The sequence below is a fragment of the Eublepharis macularius genome, chromosome 2 (assembly GCF_028583425.1).
Source record: "Eublepharis macularius isolate TG4126 chromosome 2, MPM_Emac_v1.0, whole genome shotgun sequence".
Classification (NCBI taxonomy): domain Eukaryota; kingdom Metazoa; phylum Chordata; class Lepidosauria; order Squamata; family Eublepharidae; genus Eublepharis; species Eublepharis macularius.
Window position 1 is genome coordinate 12,181,688 of NC_072791.1, and position 16,007 is coordinate 12,197,694.

At 44.0% G+C, this 16,007-nt stretch overlaps 1 protein-coding gene and 1 pseudogene across 1 annotated transcript; both read right to left on the reverse strand.

Moving 5' to 3' along the window:
* Positions 1-16,007, reverse strand: part of LOC129324299 (zinc finger protein 420-like) — a 52,992-nt pseudogene continuing 36,985 nt past the window's right edge.
* LOC129324292 (zinc finger and SCAN domain-containing protein 31-like) lies at positions 4,516-7,124 on the reverse strand. The gene is made up of 3 exons (XM_054971462.1): positions 7,039-7,124; positions 4,974-5,486; positions 4,516-4,830 (listed from the first exon to the last, which is right to left on the reverse strand). The coding sequence occupies exons 2-3, from the start codon at positions 5,385-5,387 to the stop codon at positions 4,717-4,719; spliced, it is 528 nt and encodes a 175-aa protein (XP_054827437.1). The 5' UTR covers positions 5,388-5,486; positions 7,039-7,124; the 3' UTR covers positions 4,516-4,716.

Sequence of the window (16,007 nt, forward strand, 5' to 3'; positions counted from 1 at the left end):
CCTGGCATTACACAACTTTTCACCATCCTCTGACACACAACATAGGATCTAGCCATTAGGACCATACTTATAGAAATAGCAGTAATGTCTGTAGTCACTCCCTATCCCTTTCCTGATGCATCTCTTTGAAACAGCTTTTATATATTATAGCCCTCCCACCTGAGTAGAAAGCCCTCTTGAATAATTCAGTTTTGCATAGTTTGCGGAAAGCCAGGAGAGTGAAAGCTTTCCTGACCTCGGGTAGGCCGTTCCATAAAGTGGGGGCCACCTCAGAGGATGCACATGTACAGGCAGCTGTTGATTTTACCCATGTCCAAAGTGGCACCTGCAGAAGGTCCCGTTCAGATGAGTGAAGCTGTCCTGGTGGAAAATCGGGAGAGGCCATTCCATAGATATGCTGGAACAAGGCCACAGAGAGCTTTGAATGTGACTGCCAATTCCTTGAATTGAATCTAACAACTGACAGTTAGCCAATGGAGGGATTACAGAATGGGAGTAATATTCATGCTCCTTCAAATGCCTGATAATAGCCCAGCTGCAATGTTCTGCCCCAACTGGAGTCTCTGAGTTAATTTAGAGGGAAGTCCTATGTAGAGTGAATTACAGTAGTCAAGTGAAGTAGTGAAGTACAGTAGTCAAGTACAGTAGTGAAGGCTCCTCCTTCACTGGCGTCCCCACTGACGGCCTGCCATCCTACCAGCTCTCCAGGAGGTGTCCTCCAGCACATTGCTATCCCTTGTACTTAGCAAAGCTGTTTCCACAGACCATACATTTATATGGTTTCTCTCCTGTGTGAGTTTGTTGATGGAGAGTAAGGTCTGCATTCCGAGCAAAAATCTTTCCACAGTTCATGCATTTATGCGTTTTCTCCCATGTGGATTCGTCGATGGGCAGTAAGGTGTCGATTCTGAGCAAAGCCCTTCCCACACTCCACACATTTATATGGTTTCTCCCCTGTGTGGATTCGTTGATGGGCAGCAAGTTTGGAGCTCTGAGCAAAGCTTTTTCCACAGTTCACGCATTTATACGGTTTTTCTCCTGTGTGGATTCGTCGATGGAGAATAAGGTCTGCATTCCGAGCAAAGCCCTTCCCACACTCTACACATTTATATGGTTTCTCCCCTGTGTGGATTCGTCGATGGGCAACAAGTTTGGAGCTCTGAGCAAAGCTCTTTCCACAGTCCATGCATTTATATGGTTTCTCCCCTGTGTGGATTCGTTGATGGAGAATAAGGTCTGCATTCCAAGCAAAGCCCTTCCCACACTCCACACATTTATGTGGTTTCTCTCCAGTGTGGATCCGTCGATGGACAGTAAGTTCTGCATTCCGAGCAAAGCTCTTTCCGCAGTCTACACATTTGTATGGTTTCTCCCCTGTGTGAATTCGTCGATGGACAGTAAGACTTCCATTCTGAGCAAAGCTCTTCCCACACTCCATGCATTTATGTGGTTTCTCCCCTGTGTGGATTAGTTTATGTGCATTAAGCTGTGCACTCCAAGCAAATGTCTTTCCACACTCCACACATTTATATGGTTTCTCCCCTGTGTGGATTCGTCGATGGGCAGTAAGGCTTCCATTCTGAGCAAAGCCCTTCCCACACTCCACACATTGATATGGTTTCTCCCCTGTGTGGATTCGTCGATGGGCAGTGAGGATTCCATTCCGAGCAAAGCCCTTCCCACACTCCACACATTTATATGGTTTCTCCCCTGTGTGGATTTGTCGATGAAGAGTGAGATCTGTGTTCTTGGCAAAGCTCTTTCCACAGTCCATGCATTCATGCGGTTTCTCCTCTGTGTGGATTTGTTGATGGTCAGTAAGCTGTGTACTCCAAGCAAAGCTCATTCCATAGTCAAAACATTTATATTGTTTCTCCCCTGTATAGATTCGTTGAGGGGATGACTGATAGCTCTTCTGTTTTGTCCCATTGCTTCTCCTCTGCTGTTTCTCTTCCAGTCGGAGTTGTTGTGATTTTCCCTCAGGCATTCTCTGGGGACTATCACCCTCTAGAATAAAGAGGAGACTGGCAATACCTTAAAATAAAAGCAGAGTGAAAGAGAAAAAAGCATTAACAATTCTTCGTAACAAAAGAACAGAAATCATTCGAAGAAGAGACATGTCCTGCCACGTATTACGTTTTGAGTACTAAGTTTTCAAGTATGATAACCATAGAAAAGTAGAGCTGAAAGGGATCCAAAGGGTCATCTACTCCAATCTCAGGCAGAATGCAGGAAATTCACAGCTAACCCCCTCTACCCCCTCAGAGACTCCTGGCCTATGTCCGGAGGGAAGCGAAAAACCCTCCAAGGCCCTAGGCCAATCTGGTCTAGAGCAAAATTCTTTCCTGACCCCAAAGTGGCTATCAGCATCACCCGGAAACATAAGAAATGGGCACGGGAGGAGAACTCTGGCTCATTTATTCCTGCTCTCCCTCTCATGATCTGCCTAAGTTCATATTAATCCATAGAATAAGGACAGCTGACAGATGGCCATCTATCCTCTTCTGAAAAACTCCCAAAGGAGGAAAGCCCACCATATCCCGAGAAAGACTGTTCTACTGAGGAACTGCTATAACTGACAGGAGCGTCCTCCTGACAGCTCTAATTTAACCTGTTTTTTCTGGTCTGACCCTCTGGGGCAACAGAAAATAACTCTGCTCCATCCTCTATGTGAAAGCTAACATCACAGCACTCCCCTGATCCAGCAAGGTAGTAATTTTCTCAAGGCAGATCATGAGGTGGAGTGCAGAAAGGGTTCCGTCAGTGCTTAGTTCTTGCAGACCCAAGGTAATGCTGACTGCCACATTGGGGCCAAGTAGCAATTTCCCCCAGGCCAGTTCAGCTAGGGATCCTGATGGTGTGGAGCCGCCCCCCGCACCTATTCAGACTCTACATCAGAATGGCCCTATGAGAACCCTTCTTAGAAGGTGTGATTTCTGCCTTCAGCAGCTATGAAGGAAAGGAAAGGGGACCCTTACCCAGAGAGGCCACATTCCGAAAATTCTCCTCCATGACTTCCTTGTGAAGGCTTCTTTTTTCTGGATCCAGTAGAGCCCACTCCTCCTCAGTGAAATGAACAGACACGTCCTCGAAGGTCACTGGACCCTGAAAAGAGGAAAAAAGAAACCCCTCCGTCCTCTCAGATAATGGAACAAATCTTCCCTTTATGAGGAGAAGTCAAAATGGCTGTAATTAGATGCTTGCTTCCGGGCCTCAAATGTCCACCAGACCTTTCCATTTTCCTTCTAATGAATGGCAAAGAGAGCAACCCAGGCAAAGAGTGCCAGGGAGTCCCTCTGGGCTAGGGCAGGGTGCGTGGTGCACAGATTGGCAGTTCCACACTTACCTGCTCTGGCCCCCTGGAAGTTGCTTTATTTCTGCCATGAAGAGCTGGCAAAGTATTTATTGTTGGTTTCAAGAACATGCCTGAAAGGATGAAAAGTATTTGGAAGACAATCAAATCTTTTCCAGTATTTCGCATTTCAGTTCCTTGTGTGTGCGCGCGTGGGGAAAGACTATCCCTCGCTTGGTTTATGGTCACAACTATCCTTGCAAATTTATTTAGGATGATGTTTTGATACCACACATTTTGCAAAATCCAATCTTGCTACAATTATCATAGACAAATACAGGCCTGATTCTGCAATGGTACTGAATTTACAGAAGGAAGAACTCTGGAATGCAAGGCAGAAGCAGCTCTGAACGCACTGATAGAATCGTAGCTGCCATACCTAAGAATCTCTTTGCTCTTTGTGGGCAAGACAGCCTCGCTATTGGTGAAATACCACTGCCTACTTAGCTGGGTGGTGCTTCTTCTGTCCATCTCCTGGCACAGGTCATCCACCAAGGTAACCAGGGCAGTTTCAGTCCCATGACCACGCCGAAAACCAGCCTGGAAAAGAGCTAAACTATTGGCCTTATCTAATAAAGCATGCACTTCTCTACCCACCACCTGCACTATCACCTTGCTCAAGACCAGCCGATTGAGAAATTCTAGGTACTATATAGGCTTCTTTGGACGTGGGCACAACACAACCTATGCAGTCTTGGTGAGCCTAAATCCAGAAAGTAGTGACCTGCTCATGATAATGGGTCTGTCGTCAGTCCCTAAACATTCGAATCACCTTCCTCCTGCCCAGAGGAAATCACCACATCAAGGGTGTGTCCAGCACAGCGTGTGCAGCCTCTTATTACCTGAGACAGGCCCATGGTTGTCATGGAGGCTGAAAATCCTGAACTGCTCCTGGCAAGAAAGCCTCTGGATTGATGCTGAAGTCCCCCAGAACTATGTTATTACTGCATAAGATCTCCTCAAGGAGATCTTATGCAGAGATCATTTTTCTTCCTCTTTTTATAAACCCTGCATACTACCTTCCTAATTTTTAACATAAATTTACATTAATTGTGATTTTTGCATTTGGAGCCATCTTTGTTCTCAACGTTCTGACTGCTGACACCAGAGGTGAGGGGGACTGGAAATGTTGTCTTATTTTCTTTATGTGCAACCACAAACCTACTAGAATTTTTACCAAGTAATTACCCGAATGGTTAACCATGTAACCCCTATGCAAATAGGGTATATAGGGTATGGCCTAAACCAATATTCTTCCAATTAGCTTGCCGAGATTTCAAATCGATTCTAGGTTTTTGCTTCCTGAAATGGATATTTGTAAACTGAGAAGCTCGAGTGAGCATCATTCCCACACTAGACTGAGGTCAGGGGAATACAGGCAGCCCACCTACGCTCAGAGGATGTTGAGTGGGTACAACGGCCCTTTTGATCTTACCCAGAAAAGCTGCTCCAGGGTAACACTTGGTCCGTTCCTGCACCTGAAAGAGAAGTGGGGATCCCACAAAGGGGAAACTGTTGAGAAAAGGAACAGGAAAAACATGAGGGGGGGGGTCTAAAAAAGTTGGGGGTATCCTTGATCATATCCTGTGCCCCACATACTACCTAGAGGAATCCCTCTTACCTCCTGGTCTGGATTCTTGTCATCTGCGTGGCTCAGGAGGAACCCTTCTGCCAGGGCTACCGCCTGGGAACTGCTCTCTGGCCCACATTCCCTGACCCAGCTCTCCATCTCGGGGGGCAGGATGGCCAGGAACTGCTCCAGGATCACCAGGTCCAGGATCTCCTTCTTGCTGTGCCTTTCTGGCTTCAGCCACTGGAGGCAAAGGCGGTGGAGTTCGCTGCAGACCTTTCGGGGCCCTTCAGCCTCCTGGTAACGGAAGTGCCGGAATTGCTGGCGCTGCACATCTGAAGGGAGAAAATCCTCTCCCAGGCTCTTCTGCAAGGTTCCTTCCCACACTTCCCTTCTGCTTCCAGCCTTGGTGACAACAGGGCTTTTTCTTCCTTCTGGACCGACTGAGTCCAGCTCTCCCCTCATCCTCCCTTCCTGTCCAAACAGCCTCCACCTGCACAAGTGGATCCCCTTCCTCCTCTGTCAAGATTCTTCTATCAAGGCAGCTGCTGGATCTATGACCTCCTGCAAAGAGAAGATTCATCTGCTGGGTATGCATGCATGCATGCATGCACCTGCATGTAAAGAGGTGACCTGAGACTCACGACAGCTCATGGAATACCCCGGAATCAAGAGTGTTTGAAAATTAAAAGCTGGGCGGAGAAAGTGAAGAGGAGCTTCCGCAAGGGAAAAGACTCCACTCTGCTTAAGAAAAGCATTGCTAAAGTATAAAGTAAAGATTCTTGCAGTTTTAATTAGTCAGAGAACATTACAAGGGGCCAGAATGTGGCCCCTTTTTGTAAACCATATTTACAAAATGGTTGTGAAGTTAGAAGGAGTCAACCAGGAGCAAAACAGAGTAACTGAGAGACCCAAAGGTGCTGGATCTCTCGAATCATGCTGCAGACAACTGGAGAAGATTTCAACAGCAGCTTGACTTCTCCATGGAAGCTGCCGCAGCCACGGAGGAGCCAAAGACGAGGAATCTGAATCCTTGCAGGGCTCCAACCCACCAATTTCTTTCACATCTTTCCACCAACTATGCAGACGGGAACTCTAAACATGATTACAAGTTAGAAGAACTTTATAAGCCAAGTAAAAATGAGGTTTTTGAAGGGCACCTTTTAAAGTAAGGAGTTGATCTGTGAATACTATCTTGACAGGTTGCTTTTAGTCTACAAAGCCTTATTCGTTGTCATTCAAGGATCTATGGTTTTTATACTCTGGGTGGGTTTTTTATGCAGGAAGTTTAATTAATAACTCTTAATCTTTTATGTTTTCGTGTTAAGTTGACTCTGTCAGTTTTTCTGGAGAGGCAGTATAAAAATTCTCTAAATAAACCAATACTTTTGCCATACAAGGAAGCAAAGGCAGGCTGAGATCTTTCAGAGTTCGGTGGCTCATTTGAGATACCCAAGTCCTTGCAGGGCTTGATTTCAGGTGTGCATGATTTCAAAAGGCCAGGCATATTTCTAGAAGCCAAAGATCTTGCATTAGCAAAAAGAACTAAAGTGTGCCAGGCTAAAGAAGGCACCAGAAGGCATTGTGCCTTCAGTAAGACATAGCAGAATGAAGAGGGGAACCCTCCCCAAATCCAAGTTTACCATTTCTGAACAACAAGAACGTAGTAACATGACTGCTAATGCTAATGGAAAAAATTACAGGACTGCCTCTCTATGCCCCACCTCAGCAGCTTTGCCCCTCTGCAGCTGCCATCCTGAAAATGGGCAAAATCTGCAGTTGCTATAGTTATTAAAAGTGTCCCCCGCTGCTGACACAGAATAAACACATTATAGTGCAAAAACAAGAAACCAAAATACAGATCCTCATGCATCCTGAAAATTTTTACACGGGATCTCCCAAAGCTCACCATAATCAATCAGTAAGTCCATGGCCATGTGATTCTGGGGGACCCCATGTAAAAATCCCTAGGATCCATGAGGATCACTGTTTTGGAATCAAATGTTCACGCCAATGCATGGCTGCCCTGTTTTTATAAAGGGAGTGCTTCTTGATAGCAGATATCCCCTCAATGTCACATTATATCAGAGTGTGGGGGGATTTCTTTATCACTTACGTGACAAGGCCAGAATATGTCTTCTTCTGTCGCCTAGAAATCATGAACATGTGAATGCAAATTGAATTATTCAAGAGGGTTTTTTCCTCAGGTGATAGGACTGGGCAGTAAGGAAATGGTTCCGAGAGACCTGTTGGTAAAGGGAAGGGGACTGTAGTTTATCCTACTGCATACTGCCTTTTGCTGTAATAATGCTCCTATTGGACCGTCGCTCTGCATTGTTAATACGGCATATATTTTGTTTCAGCATTGTTTTGGTTCTGTTTCAGATTTCTGCTTCTTCAAATTTCTGTTGCATTGTTTATTCAATGTACTGTTTATTGAATGTCCCAGCAATTGATCATATTGGCTTACACTCAAGGCACATATCTGGCTTGAGTCTCGTGGACTATAAATTCCTTACAACAAATACAAATAGATGCCAACAGAAAGGCTATTTTGCTAGAGACTGCAGACAACAGCCCAAGGCAGAGAAAAAACAGCAAGAGAAGCATCCCTTATTGCAAGAACTCAGTTCCACCCCCAGGGAAGAGGAGCTTCCAGAGAGGAAGCAGGAAAGCCCCAGAGATCAATGGAGCCCTCTGGCTACTGATGCCAAAAGCAGGGAGGAATTTTGCAAAGGAAATATTCGTCCACTACTCACCTTTTTATCTCTTTTAACACGTCCTCCAGGGCTGCCTCGCCTCCCCTTCCCCACTTAACGCAGGAAGTGACTGAGGCAAGTCAGGTGACTTTCTCTCTTCAGGCCTCTCTAGGAACGGATGCTCCTTTCCTATAACCCTCCAGAAAGAAAAAGGACTCCCTTCTGCTCTGCCAGAGGGTGCATTTTTACACCGAAGCAAAATAAATCAGGGTCGGTTTGGGTTAGTAATTGGATGGAAGACCTCCAAGGAAGACCAGGGTTGCGGAGGCAGGCAAGGTCAAAGCACCTCTTGTTTGTCTCTTGCCATGAAAACTCGACCCCTGATCGCCATAAGTCGACTATGTCTCGAGGGCAGATTTCATTTTTCATTAGAACCGCGCGAAGTTCTGTACCATTTTGCAAAAGAAAATCTGACCCAAATTCTGCCCCGGATGCAAATCCAGGAATATTTGGAGAGGGGTAGGAGGCAATTCCCCTCCCCACTCGACAGGATGAGCCCCCCCCCCATACATAAGTACAGCCTTGGGGTGGCGTCCTCGCAATTTTCTCTCTTGGTTTCCCCTGGTTTCTCCCTCCTCCACGTGCTTCTTCATGGAAAGTGTTCCCCTGCCAAAGAAGTTTCCACATGTGGAACTTGGAGCCTGTGGGACTGACTAATGGGCCCTGTCAGTGGGGGTGGGGAGAAGAAAGTTGATTAGAATAATAATAATAATAACAACATTCATTTATATACCACCCTTCAGGACAACTTAATACCCACTCGGAGCAGTTTACAAAGTATGCTGTTATTATTCCCACAACAAAACACCCTTTGAGGTGGGTGGGGCTGAGAGAGCTCTGAGGGCCAAACTACAAGTGAGGAATGACACTTGAACAGCAAGTGTATTCCTCCCTGTTCACTTGCCCTCCACTAAATCCACTTGCCGTTCAAGGGTCATTCATCACTTGTAGCTTGGCCCTGAGAGAGCTGTGACTGACCCAAGGTCTCCCAGCTGGCTTCAAGCGGAGGAGTGGGGAATCAAACCCCGCTCTCCCGCACTCCTAACGACTACACCGAACTGGCTGTAAAACTCATATATGGGACCCAGTTTCTAAGAGCAGTTCTGCTAGCCACATAATTGGTATCTTCAGGAATCACTTAGATCTGAGTCCAGGAAGTTTGGCTGCTTGGTTCTGTCCAGGAAGGGAAGTATTAAAGGTGGCCTGGGTTCAAAACAGGGCAGACGTTGGCAAGCTGCTGGGAAAAAAACCATCCTAGTCCCTGTAGAAAACCACCCCTGAATGAGAGGTCCAGAGGGGGATAAAAACTTCCAGGCAAATACCCGGACACCTCCTCACCTTCAGAATGGGCATTAAACAAATAGTACTACTGAAAATAGTATTACTGTAAAAATCAGTGGGATGTGTCAAAGACACTGGAGAACAATATTTCAGAAATGCAAACATCAAAATATTAACCCCTTTCCTGCCAAAATGCACCCGAAACTGGCTGGAACAGGTAGTAAATAAATAAATGTTAGTACCACAAAAAAAACCAAAAAACAAAAAGCATTAAAGACACTGGAGAACAATATTTTGGAAATGAGGTTTCTTCCCTTGCTATACCATTCTTGTCAGTTTCCACCCCCTCCCCCAAATCTCCAGGTTTTTCCTAAGCAGGAGTTGGCAACCTCGGGTGGCTGAGTTTGGTGGAGCCACAAATGTCGCACTCTATAGCAGCTAAGGAAGATAAGGGGCTTCTAAGCAGGAACAGGTTTGCTGTTATGGCAATCCAATGGAAAATTTCCATTGGATTGGCAGCCTGCGATACAACTCCTGAGCGACCCCCTGAGTGACCCCCCCCCCGCTAGTGTCCAGGCAGCCGGGAGGATCAATAAGGCTCTATTGGAGGTTACAAGTTAACAGCACTCCAGTTAATAGTAGAGTTGATCCATTGTTGTTGGCAAGAGATAAGTTGTTTGAGCTGTTACTAAGTACCAATGGGGAGAGCTGCCAGTTAATAGAATGAGGGAGCTTTGGCTGTTTTGAAGTTGGTCATTTGCATATTCCTCTTGAATACCTACACACAAAACTGTGAGATGCAATTACCTATGTGCTGCATACTATGTTAGCAAAAAATATTTATTAAAATAAAATTGAAAATGAAAATAGTCATAATTTCAGGGTCTTATGCATAGGATGGACAGCACGAAGCCAGAGTGATTTTGAAAGGTCTCTGAGCAGCCTTTCTCCTCTGCCAGCCCCCTCCCCTGCTACAACAGGTAAATGGCTTTTCCATATTGCCAGGGAGGGGCTGAGAGAATCTGGCTTCCTTAAATACAAATTGAGGTGCCTTTTACTGAATTAGACCATTTGTCTAAAGGTCAATATTATCTACTCTGACTGGCACCACCTGTCCAGCCTCTCACATCGACCTCTTGCATTTCACCTAAGTATGAAGGTTGCCTATTTTTGATTGGTGTATTGATTTCAGGATAGTTCTTAAGCTTGGCAGTTTCAAATATGATTATATCTTCTCAAGGTATTTTCACAAACACAAAGCTCAGGAAAGAACCCACAATTTACGCTAAAGAACCACGTCCAGTCCTAGAGAGTCTTGAAGAGAGACTTGAAGTCACCTGACTTGCCAATGTCACTTCCTCTGATGAGTTGGGAAGGGGAGAGGAGCCAGCGCTGGAGGACTTAACCTCTTTTTTAAAAAGAGGTAAGTAGTGGATTAATACTTCCCTTGCAAAATGCCTGCCTGCTTTTGGCATTAGTAGCCAGAAGGCTCCTTTGATCTCCAGGGCTCTTTGCAAGCTCCAATGGTTTTCCTATGCTCAACTTTTAGTATGGTTCAAATTAGACAAAAAACTATGGGGCTTTTAATATAAAAAGACTGAGTTCAAATGATGAACATGTTATTTCCAAAACATATAAGTTTTTATTGAAATTTGAAACAGAAGAATCTGTGAAAGATTGTATGGTAAAATAGGCTAAAAATTCTGGGTATAATATAATGATGGATCAGTAGGTAAAGGGGCTCAAATTTACTTTCAGGGTTAGACTTAAAGAAATTTTGTATAAAATGATGTATCGGTGGCATATGTCTCTTGACAAATTAGCTAAAATGAGTAATGGTACGTCAAATAAATGTTGGGAATATGAGAAACAAGAAGGAACATTTTATCATCTTCGGTAGACTTGTTGTAAAGCTAAAAAAATTTGGACTCAAATTCATATGATAATACAAAAAATGTTGAAGACTACTATACATTTTAAACCAGAAGCCTTTTCATAGGGATTAATGGACAAACAGTTGGAAAATCAGCACAGTGTTTTATTTTTATACATGATAACAACAGCTAGGCTTGTGTATGCACAAAAATGGAAAAGTACAGAATTCTCTTCAATCAAGGACTGGATTATGAAAACAACGGAGTTAACGGAGAAGGCTAAACTTACAGCTTTGATCAGAGATAAAACATTGTCTACCTTTTTGGCAAACTGGAAAACCATTATTGACTTTCTGCGTGAAACAAGGAATAGTGATTTGGTGATTTGTGGTTTTGATTTTTAAGAAGATAAACCTGGGAAAAAATAAATAGAAGGGAGGCAGTAGTGGGAAAGGAAATTTTGGAGAGATTAAAACTTAAAGTATGATGTTTGTTTAAAGAAGTGTTGTAGAGAAAACTGGAAAATGAAACATGTATTATTGTTCTCTTTTATTTCTAATTTCTGTCTCTTTTTTCTTTTTTGTATGCATTTATTTTGTATTCTTTCTTTGATTTCTTTGCCTTTTCTATTGGGCTTTTAACTTATTAATACAATTTTTAAAATTCTGTGGGCAAAAAAACCCTTATGTTGTTTCTCTCCTCAGTAGATTCGTAAGGCATGCATTCTGAGCAAAGCTCATCCCACACTCCCCACATTTATATTATTTGTTCCCTGTGTGGATTCGTCGATGGACATTAAGGTCTCCATTACGAGCAAAGCTCTTACCACACTCTGTACATTGATATGGTTTGTCCCCTGTGTGAATACGTTTATGGGCAGTAAGCCTTGAATTCAGAACAAAGCTCTTACCACACTCTGTACATTTATATGGTTTCTCCCCTGTGTGGATTCGTAGATGGACACTAAGGCTTGAACTCTGAGCAAAGCTCTTCCCACACTCCACACATTTATATGGTTTCTCCCCTGTGTGGATATGTCGATGGAGAGTAAGGTATGACTTCCAAGCAAAGCTCTTCCCACACTCCACACATTTATATGGTTTCTCCCCTGTGTGGCTTCGTTGATGGGCACTAAGGATTCCATTCCGAGTAAAGCTCTTTCCACACTCCCCGCATTTATATGGCTTCTCCCCTGTGTGGGTTCGTTGATGGATAGTAAGGTCTGCATTCCAAGCAAAGCTTTTCCCACACTCCACACACTTAAATGGTGTCTCCCCTGTGTGGATTCGTTGATGGACAGCAAACTGAGCACTCCGAATAAACCTCTTACCACACTCCATACATTTATATGGTTTCTCCCCTGTGTGGATTCGTTGATGGACAGTAAGGCTTGTATTCCAAGCAAAGCCCTTCCCACACTCCACACATTTAAATGGTGTCTCCCCTGTGTGGATTCGTTGATGAACAGTAAGTTCTTTGTTCTGAGCAAAGCCCTTTCCGCAGTCCACACATTTGTATGATTTCTCTTTGTGGGTTCGTAAATGGACAGCAAGGTTGGAACTCTGAGTAAAGCTCTTTCCACACTCCACACAGTTATATGGTTTCTCCCCTCTGTGGATTCGTTGATGGGCAGTAAGGGTGGATGTCTGAGCAAAGCTCTTTCCACACTCCACACAGTTATATGGTTTCTCCCCTGCGTGGATTTGTTGATGAACAGTAAGCTGTGTTCTCTCAGGAAAGCCCTTTCCACATTTCATACATATATGTGGTTTCTCCCATGTCGCTGTGTGGGCTTGTTGATGGATAGTAAGTTTTGCATTCTGAGCAAAGTCCTTTCCATAGTCCATGCGTTTGTATGGTTTCTCCCCAGTGTGGATTCGTTGATGGATAGTAAGGAGTCTATTCTGAGCAAAGCTCTTCCCACACTCCACACATTTATATGGTTTCTCCCCTGTGTGGATTCGTTGATGGAAAGTAAGACTTTGACTCTGAGCAAAGGCTTTCCCACACTCCACACATATATACGGTTTCTCCCCTGTGTGGATTCGTCGATGGGCAACAAGTTTGGAGCTCTGAGCAAAGCTCTTTCCACAGTCCACACATTCATATGGTTTCTCCCCTGTGTGGATTCGTCGATGGAAAGTAAGGCTTGTATTCCAAGCGAAGGTCTTCCCACACTCCATGCATTTATATGGTTTCTCCCCTGTGTGGATTCGTTGATGCATAGTAAGGGCTCTATTCTGAGCAAAGCTCTTCCCACACTTCACACATTTATATGGTTTCTCCCCTGTGTGGATTTGTCGATGGAAAGTAAGGCTTTGACTCTGAGAAAAGCCTCTCCCACACTCCACACATTTATATGGTTTCTCCCCTGTGTGGATTCGTCGATGGGCAGCAAGTTTGAAGCTCCGAGCAAAGCTCTTTCCACAGTCTACACATTTATATGGTTTCTCCCCTGTGTGGATTTGTTGAAGAGATGATTCATCTCCCCTCTTCCGTATTGTCCCATTGCTTCTCCTCTGTTGTTCCCCTTCCAATGGGAGTTGTTTTGGATTTCCCTCAGGATTTCTCTGGGGACCATCATCCTCTGAAATAACAAATACACTTATAAGACCTTAAACCAAAGCAAAATCAGGGGTGGGGGGGAGTGCATTAGTAACTCTTGATAACAACAGAACAGAAATCACTTGAAGAGAAGACATATATTGTCATGTATTAACTTTTAAGTATTGAGTTTTCATGTAGGGTAAACAAAGAAACAGAGCTGGAAGGGATCCATAGGGTCTTCTAGTCCAACCTCATGAACAAAGAAGGAAATTCACAGCTAACCCTCTCTACCGCCTCATGACCCCTGCCCAATATCCAGAGGAAGATAAAAACCCTCCATAGTCCCTGGCTAATCTAGTCTGCAGGGACATTTTTTCCTGACCCTAAAGAGACTATCACCAATTCCCTGAGAACATAAGAAAGGGCCACAGGAACAGAGCTCTGGCTCATTTCTTTCAAACTGTCCACATAGGACTTGGTCTCCTGACCCTTCACCATTTTTGTTGCTCTCCTTTGGACACATTCCAGCTTGTCAACATCCTTCTTAAACTTTGGTGCTCAAAAGTGAACATGGTTCTCCAAGTGAGGTCTAAGTGGAGCAAAATGGCACCATCACTTCACAAAAACTGGACAGTATATTTCTGTTCAAGCAGCACTATTTCACATTGGCTTTTTTATCCGTTGCATCACACTGCTGAATCATTGTCAGTGTATGATCTACTAAGACTCCTAGATCTTCTTTGTATGCACTACTGCCAAGGTAAGCCTCACTAATCCTCTAATTATGCAATTGAGTTTTGGTAACCACACTGAGTCTGGCACTAATCTGTCCAGAAGAGTGGTATATAAGCACAAGGTTATTATTTTGTTTTAGACTAGTTGTCCAGCCTGTCACGATCATCCTGAATCTTGATTCCATCTTCTCCTGTATTTGCTTCCCATCTCAATTTAATTTCATCTTTAAGAATTCATAGAAAACAAAAAATAAAGGAATGGGCCTGCTGCCCTCCCCCCATAGATCACCTGCCCTGGACTCATCACATCCCAGGTCCAATCCCCTCTCTTCAAAGGTCTACTGCCAATCAGAAGAAATACTTCTAGTCTAGGGGGACCAATTGGAGCAGAGGCGGGAGTACTTCTGGGTTTGCCTCTGGCCAGACTGTGTCCCACCCCACTTCAAGCCTTGCTCTCAGTGCTCCTATGCAGAGAGATCAGCAGTCATTAGACACTGGGCATTTTCACCAGTGGTTGCTCCATTCCATAGCAGAATCTGAATGGAATGCCTGAAAGGCAGTTACTTCTGATAATGAGATAACCATTCATAGTCTCTATTCAATCCAAGTCTGACTGAGTCAAATTTACATATGAATTCCAATTCAGCAGCTTCCAGGTAGATTCAGACTCAGGTATGGAGGGGAGGGGTCACACCCTGGATTGGGCACTCCACCTCTTTCATGACTTTTGCAATTGATTGCATCTACTCCCCCCTCCCCACCTGGCCAGTTTCTTCATACCCTCCATGCATCTGACAAAGAGAAATGTGGTTCTCAAAGGCTTATGCTACAGTAAAATTGGTTAGTCTTAAAAGTGCTGCTGGAATCTTTAATATTTTGCTCAGTTTTGAAGAGGGTTTGGTTCTGAGGAGGGCCCTGGATCTGTTGTAAAGAGAAAACTCAGGAGACAGAAACTAGACAGATAGGTACACAAAGAAAGTGACTAACTCCAGAAAACCTGAACTATCATAGTAAACATTTTTAACTCAGGAGACAGAAACTAGAGAGTTAGGTACACAAAGAAAGTGACTAACTCCAGAAAACCTGAACTATCATAGTAAACATTTTTAAGAAACGCTGTTGCTGTAACTAAAACACCTCTCACTGTTAAGAATCAAGAATATATAAAAATAAGCTTCAAGAATTTTGCTGTTACACGAAATGTATTCTGTAATACCATCAAGATGTTCCCTTTACACTACAGGTTTCCTGTGATGGAAAAATGTAGTGACACCTCTGACAAGCACTGAGGAATGACACAGCTAATTGCCAGCAAGGGGAGAGACCACGGCCTGTCAGTCTATCTGGAATTAATGTCCGATTGTGAGATTTCCCATTCATATTCCTGCTTGGGGGGCGGTGTTTAAGGTGGGGTGAAGGCTCTCGCAGTTTTCTCCCATAACAAGCAGCCTGGAATCTGGGAGTCCAGCTGTGCTTAGAGCCGTGGACAAAGATTTAATCAGGACAGTAAACTCTCCGACTTCCAATTTCTTTAAGAATTATGAGAATCATTACCTGAAGGACCAAGAGAGGCTTTCTCCAAACAAAGATACTTTGATGAGAAGTCTTTTTTCCTGGAGATTATAAATAGCTTCTTGGAAAATTATGGTGAGGATTTAGGGATTTATAAATTTGGCAAAAAAAGTTTAATCTTTTATTTGGAAGAAGGAAGTATTAGTAGTGAAAAGACTTGCTGCTTTTGGTTTGATTACCGAAGAGAGTTGCCCTGAGGAATCTACTGTCTGCAGGAAAAAAACGTACACTCCAGTGAGAACATTCAGGTCTCTATCTCAAAGGCTTCCGGAATAAAGATAAGAAACGGAGACGGGCTGGCATGGTAACAAGAGCATT